The sequence below is a fragment of the Chamaea fasciata genome, unplaced genomic scaffold (assembly GCF_029207755.1).
Source record: "Chamaea fasciata isolate MVZ Bird 193981 ecotype frontalis unplaced genomic scaffold, bChaFas1.0.hap1 SCAF_5, whole genome shotgun sequence".
Lineage (NCBI taxonomy): Eukaryota > Metazoa > Chordata > Aves > Passeriformes > Sylviidae > Chamaea > Chamaea fasciata.
Window position 1 is genome coordinate 35,947,892 of NW_027094090.1, and position 13,278 is coordinate 35,961,169.

Consider the following 13,278-nt stretch of genomic DNA (forward strand, 5'->3'; position numbering starts at 1 on the left):
GCTAGTAATTTGCTTGAATGACTGGAATTAGCCTTTTATTCAGAGTTCTTCACCACCATTGCCTGAAACCAAGACTGCTTGTAGAACAGAAGTTCTTAGGAAAGATCACTAATCTGAAAGACTAGTATGTAGATTAAATTAATACCCTTGGTAAATTTAAGGCTTCCTGCTAAATAATTAATGAAGCTTTGCAAATGATAGCTAGAAATCCCCTGGTTTCTGGAACAGAAAGCCCTCTTACTAGAATATGAGGGCCTGGAGAGGATTCCATGCTAAGGGCAGGCCTGTGGAAGCACTAACTCCTTCCAGGAACTTCTACATTATCCAGCAGTGCATTTTTCTTCTTTCTTAAAAAAAAAGTTCGTGCTGCTCTAAAGAAAAAATGAATACTGTACTTACGTGGCGTATCACATGACATAAATGTGAAAAAAAAAATCAGGACACCACCCTACTCCAGTAAAGAACAGGTTTTAGTCAGTTTTCTAATACTGGTTGTGTGGTCTGCAGTTAAACTTGGCCATTAAAGTGAGCACTTGAAGTTTTACACTTAAGCATGAATTATAAAATTAAGTATGAATTGTTTAGAAGGACTTAGGGTGCAGAAACACTCTCCCTTCCCCTGGATGAAAATCAGTATTTCCCACTTTCTCCTCCTTTAAAGAGAGCTGCTTCATGTTTAGTTTCAGATAAAGTAAGGGGTTTGAAAGTTACTGGAAACAATATGTCACAAACTAGTTTGGTCTTGTACCATGAAGACCACTCATTTACCGGCATCTTAATGAAACACCTACAACACAATAGGGACTAGAGCCACCTTTTGATATGACTTGTACTTCGATATGACTTCTTGATATTTCATCTCTTTCTACAATGTACATGTAGCAACTTGGGAAAGTGGGCCTCATTCCATTGAGGTCAAAAAGGACAATATAGAATACATTTTCCTTTACTGAAGTGGTAGTACAGATAGGAATAGTTATGGGACAAACAATTGTGTACCTGAGGTAAGGGGATGAAAAAAACCCCAAGGGGACAGTTATTCTATATCCACAACATGGACCCTCAACCGTATTTGCTTACTCTTGATCAAAGTAACAAAAGACAACAATTTTTTTTTAAAGGTCAGCTTGTATTGAAAATATCTCTGTAAAAACACCTGTAATAGCGCACGGTAGTACCAAAACAAAACAGATAGATAATATCTTTCTTTAAACTGTTAAACTTTATTATAAATTAAAATTTCTTTACAAAAAATTGCACATAATTGACCACTCTTAGGTTCTGATGCACTGGCATTTGCAAAAGTTTCTTTAATCTTCAAGTTTAATAGTCTCTGCCATGAGTCCAATGCAGAAAAGGGCAGTAAGCAACCCTCTTAGAGCCTTCAAGTGCAAGAAGCATACTTGTGGCCACGGCAGTTACACTTTCCTTAAGAGCGGCTGCTTTAGTTTTAAATCCTGTAATGAAAAAGTCTCAAAAAAGGTTTAAAAAAGGAAAAACCCAAAATGGACTAGTTGCTTTTTACTGTAAACACAGCCCAGTAAATTAATCCCAAACACAGATCTCTCAGGCATCAGCGAGAGTGTCAAGTGAATCAGGAACAGCAAAACAAAGAAAACAGTAAATAAAAAGAAAACATAAAAAAATAAAGTCTGTCATTTTGATTAACTATACTTACGTAGATGACGTTATGAGAATCTGGCAGGGCCCAGAAGCAAGGCCAGACAGGGAGTTCATGTTTCCAGAAGAAGGTCATGTTATTGTTTCCAGGTTCAAGGAAAGCAGACTGGAGACTTGATATGCTCAGCAATACTCATCTGCCTTACATAGATCTTAGGGCATGGACCAGCCTGAAGAACCATTCAACTGATTTTGGCATTTTATAGGACTTAAGGCTGACCATACCCAGCGGTTCAGTGATTCTTGTTTTCTGTTCTGTAAGTGTTTAAATTTAAAAGCTCATCTAGGCTGACTCCAACCTCTTGGCACTTGGAAACTAGTTTTCTCAGGTTATCAGTTTTACCTCCTCCTGATGCTTCAAACAAGAGTTGCTGAAAGAGATGGGGAAGCAGATATAAGATTTAGCCAGAGCCTGAGCATCACCACATCTATGGATATGGGATATGCAGAGAATTTATATGAAACCTCAAACTTAATCATAAGGAGAAAACATTACATCTTTCCACAGTGTTGCACATAGAGGTAACTTCTGAAGGGCTCTCTGATATAAATGATGGACCTGTAAAATAAAGGCAAGTATTAAAAGTCAGCATGATTTCATGCACTCAAAATGAATTATCTGAAGCACAAAAATCTCTTGCAATAATTTTTAAAATAGTTTTGAAGTCAAGCATTAAATTGGTACTAAAAGCAAAGGCAAGTTTATGTCTGACCTTAATTCTGACCCTTGTATGAACATGATTAGTTACATGAGGACCTGCTATTTTTCTTCACAAGATTCTTGCCTCATTCATTGCACAGGATGGAACACATTCAGGGAATGAAGCAGCTTACTGAGTATTTTTTTCACCACTCAATATGTAGTCTCAAGTCTTGTTCATTGCATATCATCACAATCCTGCAATGAAAATAACTGTTTCATGGGCTTTTTTCCTTCAGCATCTATCTACCTATGCCTTAACAATCAGTACGAGTCTTTGCAACTCTCAAAAAAATGGTTTTACCATTTTATGGTTCAAAATAGAGGACCAAAATATTTAACACTAGTATTTACTCAAGTGTCCTTCAGCTACTGGTATCTTAAGTCCCAACTTCAATCAGAGTCACTAGGGGAGATATTTGCTGGCATTTTAAGTACTTGTACCCATTTTCATATTCTTTTAACAAACCTTTACATGACCTCTGAAAGAAATAAATGACATGTTCTCCAGGAACAGGAAGTCCAGAATCTGAATCACAATTCAATTTTAAACAAATATCCTACTTGTTTACTAGAAAATCCAGTTATCTGGTGTTCATCACTGATTCGTGTAAACAGTTTTAGGTGCTCACTACATACCAGACCACGTCCCCCACAATAGCATGTTAGACTTTTCTGCACTGTGTGTGACTACTTAAGTGATTTTACCACATACCGTATAATTAGTGAGGTGGTTGCAGAAGAAAACCACAAGATTTCTTCTGGGTGTAATCCAGCTATGATGTTTCACATATGCCTTCATTTGAATTGGTTCCTTTTCTTTAAGCACCCTCTTTTTTATGCATTTGACATACACTTTTCTAACCCAACAAATCTGAGTTCTTTTCAGTCACCAGCCTTACTATAGGCAGTGTCTTAGGATGTAGTCCATCTAATACAATGACTGAAGCAGGGATCTGTGACTAATTACAAGATTACACCAAACCATCAGCACAGAGACAGAATTAAGGTTGAATAGGCAATCCAGCCTTTGGTATCTCCTGACTTTGAGCTATTTAATCTAACAAACCAAGTAATTCTGCGTAGGGGATGTTCTTTTTAAACATTCTAGCAGACCATAAAAAAGGAAAGAAAACATTTCATATGTCTAACAACAGTCATGCTACCCTTTCTGGATCAGTGAAAGCTTTAATATTGATTCAGAAGAAAGACCACTGACAAAAAAAGAAGGATACTAAGAGTAAGTCACTCCAAGATGACATACAAAACCAGATATAGCAGAAGAGTAGCTCAAATACCACAAGCAAGTGATGAGTCACAAATCCAGGGCCTCATGACAGCCCCCACCCTTAAATACACAGCATCTTTTCACAAGTGGAAGAGTATTTTGAAGGTGACAGCAACAATACCAGGAAAATCATTCTGTTTGGAAAGCGATGCAGTTGCTGTGCCAAAAAAGCCTCTTCTGTGTTTGTACATAGCGTGGTATTTCCCTACCCTAAGTACTTATAAGTAAACCTAATATTTTTGGAAAAAAAAATTAATTTTGGAAAAAAGAACTGGAACCTTTTGTGCAGTCAGGAACTATGGAAACTCTTTCCATAAACTAGTTTGGCAGAACCACCCTTCCAATTACTTCACAGAATCAAAGAATGGTTTGGGTAGGAAGGGACCTTACAGATCACCTAGATAACAAACCCCCTGTCATGGGCAGAGACATTTAGTTCCACTAAACCAGACCAGGTTGCTCAAAACCCCAACCAGTATGGCCTAGAAACCTCATCCCTGGAATGAATCTACAACTTCTCTGGGCAACATGTTCACGTCTCACCACCTCACAGTAAAGCTGTTTTTCCTAGTATCCAATCTATACCTCCTCTCAATCTGAAGCTATTCTCTCTCGTTCTACTATGACATGCCCTTGCAAAAAGTTTCTCTCCAGCTCTCTTGTCCACTTGTAAAGATAGTCAACTAGCATCTTTCCAGCACGAGTCTTGCCTCCCTCTGCTAGAACTTAAAAACAACAATCTCCTCTAGGTAAAATACAAAAAAAGAAAAAAAAAAAGAAGGGGGGGGGGAAGAATACAGCTTCCCAGTATGGGAAAGGTACACAGAGACATGAGCTCATTATATAATCTATTCTACCTCAACTGTCAAAAACATTTCTCAGACTTGAGGCACATTGTTTTAGTGTTTATAAACTAGACTATTTCAACTAACTAGAAATCTTGGATTTTCAAGATTACCATTGCTTTGGATAAAGCCAAAGTATGAGAAGTTTTACAGAATTTCATAATTACTCATTTTAGTATACTGTGTTGACTTACTTCTCTTTGTCCCATTAGAAAGCATTCGGCAGCAATGGCTCTGAGGAAAAGAAATATATAAAAACATTTATTCTTGAATTATTTTAAATGCCATTAATGGCAGAATACTGACTGTGGAATGGAATTACTAATTCCTTGAGAAGAAACTAACTTCCAATGAGGTTAATCTATTGTGAAAAGATAAAAATAGCCATTTTTTAAAAACAACCTTACATGAGCAAGACATTTCAGTGGTTCCCCATTATGAACAAACACTGAAGAAAAAGATCAGTTCAGCATCACTGGATAATGGAGAATACTGCTATTGTGATATATAAAGGGGAGGGGTAGAGAGGGGGAGACAGAAGTCAATAGTTGAATTTAAAAAGGCAACTAGTAAATACATCATTCATATTTATCTGCATAATATCCATTCACTGAAGTTTCCCCGAGAGGGAAATTTCATTTCTCATTTTAAAGAAGTGACAGTATCTCTGTCTGCTGCAACGAACAGTTACTCTCTAAATAATAAGCTAATGAAAGAGAAGCTTCCAGTACAAGCCCAATTGGAAGGACATTTCAGATTTACCTTTGTGAAGTAAACCTTACAAACAAAAGCAATAGCTATGAAAACAGATGTATGACTGTTGCATTACATTTTCCAGATGGCCAGGCATGTTGGGATATTATATGTAAACATCTTGGCTTGTAGTTTCAGAATCTGAACATTGCTCTCCTCCCAGTATCGCAGAAGCAGTCTGTAAAAGGCATTCATGAGAAAGGAACACTGCTCTAATCACTTGGAACAGAAAAGCTACCCAAAGACACAAACACATTACACAAAATGCATTGTACCTAATCTGAGTCAAGAGCTGCAAGTAGGGAAAAGCCCAGGCCACCACATACAATATTGATTTGATCATGCTCTCAGAACAAAAAAAGTTAAGATACACTTTCAGAGAATAACTAAGTGTGAAATCAGAGAGAAAACACGTTCTTGGTATTTTACAAGTGGATTCACTTTTAGCATGCACAAGGTAACTGTACATTTGAAAAGAGACAAATTAGTTTTATAGTAATGGGGCTAGGGATACTGTTCAGTCAGTTCTGCTCACCCATCTCATGCAGTATCAACACTGTCTGAGGGAGCTGCAAGTTCCATCTAGACAGAACCGCAACTTGGTTTAAAATGAAACCATTCAACTTAATGTGCCAAAGGCACGTGTGTCACACTCTTCCCATGCCCACAACCACACATGAGCCTTGTTTGAGTTCTTTGAGGTCACTATTGATGATGAACAGTGCTCTGGGACTTTTCAACATTACTCAAATATTCATGCATTCAGTACACCTGATCACAGTAAAACATGGACTCTAATCCTGGCAGAGCACATTTCAAGATACTGTTCAAGTAAGAGCCAGTGCTATGTTTACATTAACTGGTTGTTTCCCATCACATTTCCTTTAAATTATGTTTTATTACTAAATAGATGTCAAGTTAAGCCTTAAGCTAGCACTGTTATAGACTGGTATATCCATTTTTATTTGTTCTGGAACTGTACTTGTAATAGATCATCAAGTAACAACAAGGTTTTAATATGTATCTGACGTTTCTCTACCCACTTGAAATTCTGACCATTTGTAGTCATCACGTACAATGCAGAGTTAATTTCTGTATAATTATAACCTGCCTGTAGATAGAACAGAACATTGTCAAATCTAAGATTGAGATGATGTCAGAAGGCACAATGTGCCTCAAGCAACATGCAGTAATAGAGGAATACATTTACTTCTGTAGTAGAAAGTAAATCATGCGTATCTTACACAAAAAAAAAAATAGTTGTATTAACTGTCTGCCTTAATTAGAAGTGTTTTCACATACCTCAGTGCAAGTCCAGGATTAGTAGGCATGGTAGAACAAAACCGTTCCAAGGTTTTGGAATGCTGAGATTTTGGAATGCAGCTCAAATAAAAAAGAATTACCTGTAGAATTTGAATTATAAACATTAATCCATTTTATAGGTCTTCTTTAGCTAAGAATAATGGTATGACAAACTATGAACACTATGACTAAAATGAGCTGCCACCTTCAGACCTTAACCCTCAAAATCGATTTGTGTAATATGAATTTAGTGTCAAGCTGCTAGCACCACCTATTTTAGTCCTTCCAGCTTGCATTCAGTGCATATAGATAAATGGGATAAACAGCGAAATCGGATCCAAGATTTCTATAAGCTTTATTCTGTCTGTATAAGTGCTCAACTTTTGACTCCTACTTTATTTCTTCTGTTTCTCAACCATAATAATTTCTATGATCAAAACTGTTTCCATCCACCAGTAGTACAGTTCTGCAGACCTCTCTCGTGTAACTGCATCTTGCTTCCCTTACCTATTTTCTCTAGAAAAAATAATTTTTCATTACCATGCCGTAAGGTTTCTCTTTGCATTACAAGACCTTTATTTGAAAAGGTCACCACTAGATACTCTTCTGCTCAAAACACTATTTATACTCAGACATTTCCTTCTTTTTCTAGCTCTTAGTGTTCATATACTGGTGCTATACTTGAACAAATAGATTACAGGTACCTGCTAACAGGTCATCAGCCTCTTTGCTCAACTAAAATTGTCCACAGACACATTTTTACCTTATTATGAAACTCGTAATTGGTCCAATAATCAGCAGTACTAAATGGAATTGGGTATCGTGTGGGGACTGTCACCAGACATCTGTTCACTAGATCAGTAAAAAGCTTGAATTCTTGAACTTTGTTGGCGGATTCAACAACTTTGCTATTGAGAAAAACAAGGTAACTGGAAGGAAAAAAAAAAAAAGAAAAGAAAAAAGATGGTTCTGGTAGTGTTCACTTACTAGTTGAGATTAATTAACTTTCTTCCCTTAAGAACTTACTCCAACCAAATGTTCTGAACAGTTTCCTGCTGCATCACTGCCCCCAGAGCTGCTTCATAAGCATCCAGTGCTTCACCAACACTTGCGTGAAGAGACTGGCACAAACTGTTTATGTAAGAAGATAAAAACTGTTGTTTGTCATAAACAATACATGTAATTACACATTAAGAGTAAGACACAATTAAGAACTTCCCATTCTCAGATACAAGAAAAAACCCCAGTAGTTTTCAGTTTAACAATATCATGGACTGATTTATCAGTCAATTTATTAGAATGGGTAGGTCTCAAAAGCATATAACAAGGAATAATAAAACAGCCATGAAGTTCAAAATGCAACCCTTAAAAATAAATCAAATATTACAAACTGTCTTCTACTCTCCTAAGTATCCCCTACTAATCCTTCTAATAAGAATGCTCTAATTGCTACAGAATGGAGACAAGTCTTGAGTTTCCATTTGGAAAGTTCCAGAACAATACATTTTGAAGTCCAATTAAAGCCACTTGAGGAATAGTATCAGTGTATGGCAACAAAGTATTTTGAAACAAATATTACCAGGATCTGGGGTAGAAACTAACTGATTGTGTCAGAGGAAAAAAAAACTGATCAGAAAGGTCAAAAAAACCCCCAAACAACCCTTAATTATGTTCAACAGCTTCTCAAAGAAACATACAGTTGGACCAATACACAAGACCTCATCAGAGACAGGAGCAGACACATTCTTAGATGAAGACACAGTGAAAACTCTGCAATTCAAAGTGTAATGTAACAATGAAAAAAAAGGTAAGACATTTAACGGGGGGGGGGGGGGGGGGGGGGGGGGGGGGGGGAGAGGCAGCAGAATCCAACAACCTCATAAAGGAGTATACAGAAATATATAAAGGAAGATAGGGCTGACCTTGCTACAGAACCCACCTGACTAAAGTCACAATCAGAGGCTGATTCTACTGCTTTCCCCAGGAATTATGAATTAAATCACCTATTTGCTACTCTCTCCAGAATAGTGTGTGTCTACAGGTGTGCACACAAATGATCTTTCCAAGTAAAACATTGTTACAAGACCTTTAGGCTTCGCTCATTTCAATCTATTTTCTATTGGCAAAAGTGAATTTTTATGTCCTTTTCCCTCCAGGCCTGAATAAAGGAAATACAGATATACAGGCCCAGGTACCTAGACACTTACTGCAGCAAAACTCAGAGAAACAATTATTAGCTCTGAAAGTCATTTAGGTACTTATTTAAAGAGCACTTATTTTCCCTCTTAGAAGCAGGTGCTAAAATACAGGAGAATCTGAGCTTGTATCAGGGTACCTTATGACTATATAGTGACCTCATGTGTCTTAGTAATAATACTTCTACTGTGTAAGTGCCAAACCCAAAATTCAGCTTGTCAAGAGGTATTTAAAAAAAAAAAAATAAAATTAAAAGTATTTAAGTTGGTAGCTATAGACAATGCAAAAAAAAAAATTCACCTCATAATCTTTATATAAGGTTTAGATAAAAATTTTCTTTAAAACCACACATTTTACCTGTAAGTAGTCCACCAATTAAAAACAATAAGCAACAGTGTTGAAAAAGTTCTGAGGATTCCTCATTCAGTATGTGAAGCAACATTATCCTTGACCTTTTACTTATCTGAAAAGCCAAATAGCTACTTGTGAAGACTGTCAAACCCAGACCATGAAATGGTAAACTTCCTAAACAGCCTAAAGCACCTCAGTAAGCACAGTTAAGTAACTAGTGTAAGTTACAGATGGCTAATCATGTGGTGTTTGGCAATCCTGTAAACTGCTACTATCAAAAGGAATGATGAAAGAAATAGAAAAAAAGCAAAAAAGAAAAAAGACTGGGTACACATAACAAAGACATGTTCCTTTACAACCTCTTGCAGAGGAATAGGTCACCCTCCTGCATTACTTTGCTGTGAAGCTTCTCCATGAACAGCTGAAACAGTAAGTCAAGGAGCTGGGGAGATCAGGACGAAACAGAACGGAAACTTTTGTAAAGTAAAACTATTGTAAAATAAAAGGAAGACAACTGAAAGCCAAGAGAAAGAAAAACACTACTAATAGCGGCAACCTAAAAGAAAGGTAAAACAAACAAACAAAAACATTTTGATATGAACATACCTATTACCATTTCCATAGGTCAGAATTTCTGAAAGATTTCTCAAGTGGAAAATTTAAGTTGACATGCAACTCAGTTTCATAAAATTATCTCCATTGTGCAGCAGGCCAGTAGGTTCTCTAAGGACTGGCCAATCATTTATTCAGAGAATCCAAAGTTACACACCCTTAGGCAAGTAATGAATACTCTGCTTTTGAAAGTGCAATTTACTCAAACACAATAGCTGTTTCTCAGAAATTCCTGGGAAAATCTCACCAGTAGATCTGCCACAGATACGGGATTTGCTGGTTAACAACATCATCTGTAAGATGTTCTTTATGGAGAGGTGATGTAAATTCAATGGGCATTGGAAAATTCAAGAGATATCTACAAGAGAAGAAAGGAATTTAGACATTCAACTTGCTTGATGTCTTATTTTTAGAAGCTCATGGCTTTATAAATTAGTGTCTATGCAAAAACAAGTGTGTATCTTATACCAATCACCATTCACTGACGTTTTTGCAAAACATGCCATGGTAAAAAAACAGAGCTTAAATTTAAAAGTTCTAATTATCACATAATTCAAGAAAATGCCAATATTGCCAAAATTTAAATTAAAAAAATCATTTAAACGTACCTTAAGAGATCCATGGGACCATGCTGTTGGCCTGTATTCTCAAAGAAAGCTGCCACAAAATCTTGCAACAGTGGAAAAATACTGCTTGACCTTTCCTGTTTTGTTGTTTGGGGTTTTTTAAAAACGAAAAAAAATAAAATCAAACATCAATCTGAATACAGTAAGACTAATTTAAGCAAAATAAATAACAAGTGGTGTGACTCAGCATCTCTGCAACGCTCCATTGTCTTAATTCACTCACAAATGAAGTTTAAATGACGCAGTCAGGAGTAGAAAAAAGAAAAAATATTACAGAGTATACTTTTACTTTGTTATTCTTGCTTAAGGATATTATTAACACTGAATTAGAAACAACCCAAATTATAAACCTATGATTTTATATAACTGCTAAGATTATCTCTTATCATGTCACTTGTCTTGCCAATTAAACTTTTCCTATTTATAGGAAGGAGTACTAGATATTACAAAAATATCACTAAATTGAATCAATTTGATAAGATTTTTAAACAACACACTAACCCCAAACTTTGCAGCTAGCAGACAAGCAAGTAAGTTTTGAAGTGGAATATTACCTGTGAAACAAGGAATTTACACAACCGATAAAATATTTCTGCATTCTGAGGATTCCTCTCAAAAGCTCCAATCCACACCTTGTGGGCATTTTCGCTCTGCTCCATCTGCAAATATAAGGTGGCCAAACTCTCCAAGATCTGACAGTTGTTAGGGCAGAGCTCCAATAAAGACCTACAAAGTTCTGCTGCAGACTCCCACCTTAAAGAAAAGTAAAAGTCAAGTTTAACAAAAAAAAAAAAAAAAAAAAAAAGTCAAGTACTCCAGTTAAGAATGTCTTGAAACAACTTACCTTTCAAGAAGTTTCAGCAAAGCTATCATGTTTCTGTACAGAGGAAAGCAGATAGCTATTCTTTTGTCAGCATCAAGGCTTTCATCAGTACATGTTTTGACTGCATCTTCGAAACAAAAGTAAAAAACAAAGCCTTTAGACCTCAAACAGTGTCAAAGTTATGTGAAGCCTTAAGGTAATAAAATGTCTCCTTGAACATGAGGAAAATCCATACACGTGAAAAGATTTCTGAGAGTGCTGTTTTTGCAAATTACTAGAAATAGATGATCATCTTTGGAAAAGCTCTCTTTACTTATCACTACAGTACAAAGACAAATCTTTCAGTTTCATCTTACTCATTTTAAAAATAGGAAACACCCTACCAATGAAGCATTAAAGCAATGTTACAGACAGAAAGGTTTCCCTAGATTTAAAATCACATTCCAGGATTTTCAGCATAGCTGCTGAAAGCTATTGAAGCAAAAGCTAATATAGGATATTATTTTTCTCCTCAGCATAATAAAGTCATCCAACAATGAACACCCCATTACTACAGCTAGACCACCTCTTAGTCACACAGCTGGGTTATTCCATTGATCCTTGAGTATTTCAGCACTGCATTACCACCAGCAGCACACGTATTTTCTCAGTGGCAATTCAGTACTGCTACTGGCTAACCACTAAATACTGACATTTCTAAATACTATAAAACAGCAATTCTCTGCTACCATGAAGTCTACCTCTGGCAGCACCATAAGCTAAAACCACAATTTCTTCTAATATCTCCATTTTACATTTCAAAAAATGTATTCAATTTACTTAAACTGTGAATTAAGACAAACACATCCATTGTTCTGCCTCTTTTCGGGAAATACACTAATATTCCGGGAAAGTAACTTTCCAATAAACATATCCTATTGAGGAGAGTAAGGGTAAGAAAGAATGACAGCTGAAGCTTGGCTTCATGCTTGCATAAGCCCAAGAAAACTAGAAATATCAAAGACCAATCAGTGGCTTGTGATTGCTCCTCTGAACTACCATAATTCTACCAAGATAAAGGTGTGGGTTGAAACCACAGATGAAAAACTCAGTGTGTTGGTTAAGCACTCAAGAACGTGGGTTTCCTATTCTGTTCAAATCGCAATGCAATATTCACTGGATTAATTCAAAGGGTTAGCAGTCATCAGCACTGCCTTGAAATTCTAAAGTTGAATAATACTTCTTGAACTACAACGTGTGAAGAATGTATTAAGTATTTACCACCTTAATCTTACCTTCAAACATAGCTAAAAGTGTATCAGGATCAGTCTTCACATCTTGAACTGTCTGCCATGGTATTAGAAATGGCTCTCTGTGCACAATCCTTGAAGGACTGACATTAGCTGGATCATAGAACTTGACTGGGAGAACACCAAATTCAATTAGATGTATGTAAGCCAGCCAAGCCAAGCAACGGTCACTTGCAGTAAGGTGTTCTGATATTATATTTTCATTTGCTGATTTTAAAGCATTCTGTAAAAGTTAAAAGAAATTACATTTCAACCACTACATCTTAAAGATTTAAGAACAGGAAAGGAAAACAGGTAGAGTAGGTTTTAATATTCTGAAAACTTTTCCAGAGAGAAGACAGGAACTAATTCTTTATGTAAATCAGGATCATATTCACCTTATTCACCGTGGCAGTTCAAATTATGTACAGTTTCTAGTAAAAGGTTCAGAAAAATTGCAGAAGATTGTTATTGCAAAAAGTGAAGAGAGAACATGCATCTCCTAAACATATGTTTGTTCCATTTTCCTGCTTTATTCTCCTATTACTTCCAGTTCCATAGAAGTAATACAGTAGCGCTACATACAACTCATCTACAACCTGGATTCAACTTACTATATCCTACTAGGTTTTGTGCATTTGGGGTTGTTTGTTTGGCTTAGAGTTTTTATTTATTAAATTCTAGTTATAAAACTACTAAGTTACACCTATTCAAGTCTACTAAAAGGGCTACCATTTCTAGACATGTTTTAAAAATATTTTAGAAACCTTACTGAGAACAAGGATACTATTTCAAATTTTTCTACTAGTCATATGCAAAGATAGAATAGTCCAA

General features: G+C 36.2%; 1 protein-coding gene across 5 annotated transcripts in view; it reads right to left on the reverse strand.

Moving 5' to 3' along the window:
* Positions 1-1,203: 1,203 nt before the first annotated feature.
* ZFC3H1 (zinc finger C3H1-type containing) overlaps positions 1,204-13,278 on the reverse strand; it is a 40,734-nt gene continuing 28,659 nt past the window's right edge. For all 5 annotated transcript variants that reach the window (XM_066183252.1, XM_066183251.1, XM_066183250.1 and 2 more), the window contains exons 24-35: positions 12,451-12,688; positions 11,198-11,303; positions 10,908-11,106; positions 10,336-10,430; positions 9,975-10,085; positions 7,595-7,699; positions 7,332-7,497; positions 6,569-6,669; positions 5,343-5,444; positions 4,708-4,747; positions 2,177-2,239; positions 1,204-2,051 (exon numbers count right to left, since the gene is read on the reverse strand). In XM_066183252.1, the coding sequence (XP_066039349.1) occupies positions 1,914-2,051; positions 2,177-2,239; positions 4,708-4,747; positions 5,343-5,444; positions 6,569-6,669; positions 7,332-7,497; positions 7,595-7,699; positions 9,975-10,085; positions 10,336-10,430; positions 10,908-11,106; positions 11,198-11,303; positions 12,451-12,688 (1,464 nt within the window). In that variant the 3' untranslated portion in view covers positions 1,204-1,913. The remainder of the gene's footprint in view (positions 2,052-2,176; positions 2,240-4,707; positions 4,748-5,342; positions 5,445-6,568; positions 6,670-7,331; positions 7,498-7,594; positions 7,700-9,974; positions 10,086-10,335; positions 10,431-10,907; positions 11,107-11,197; positions 11,304-12,450; positions 12,689-13,278) is intronic.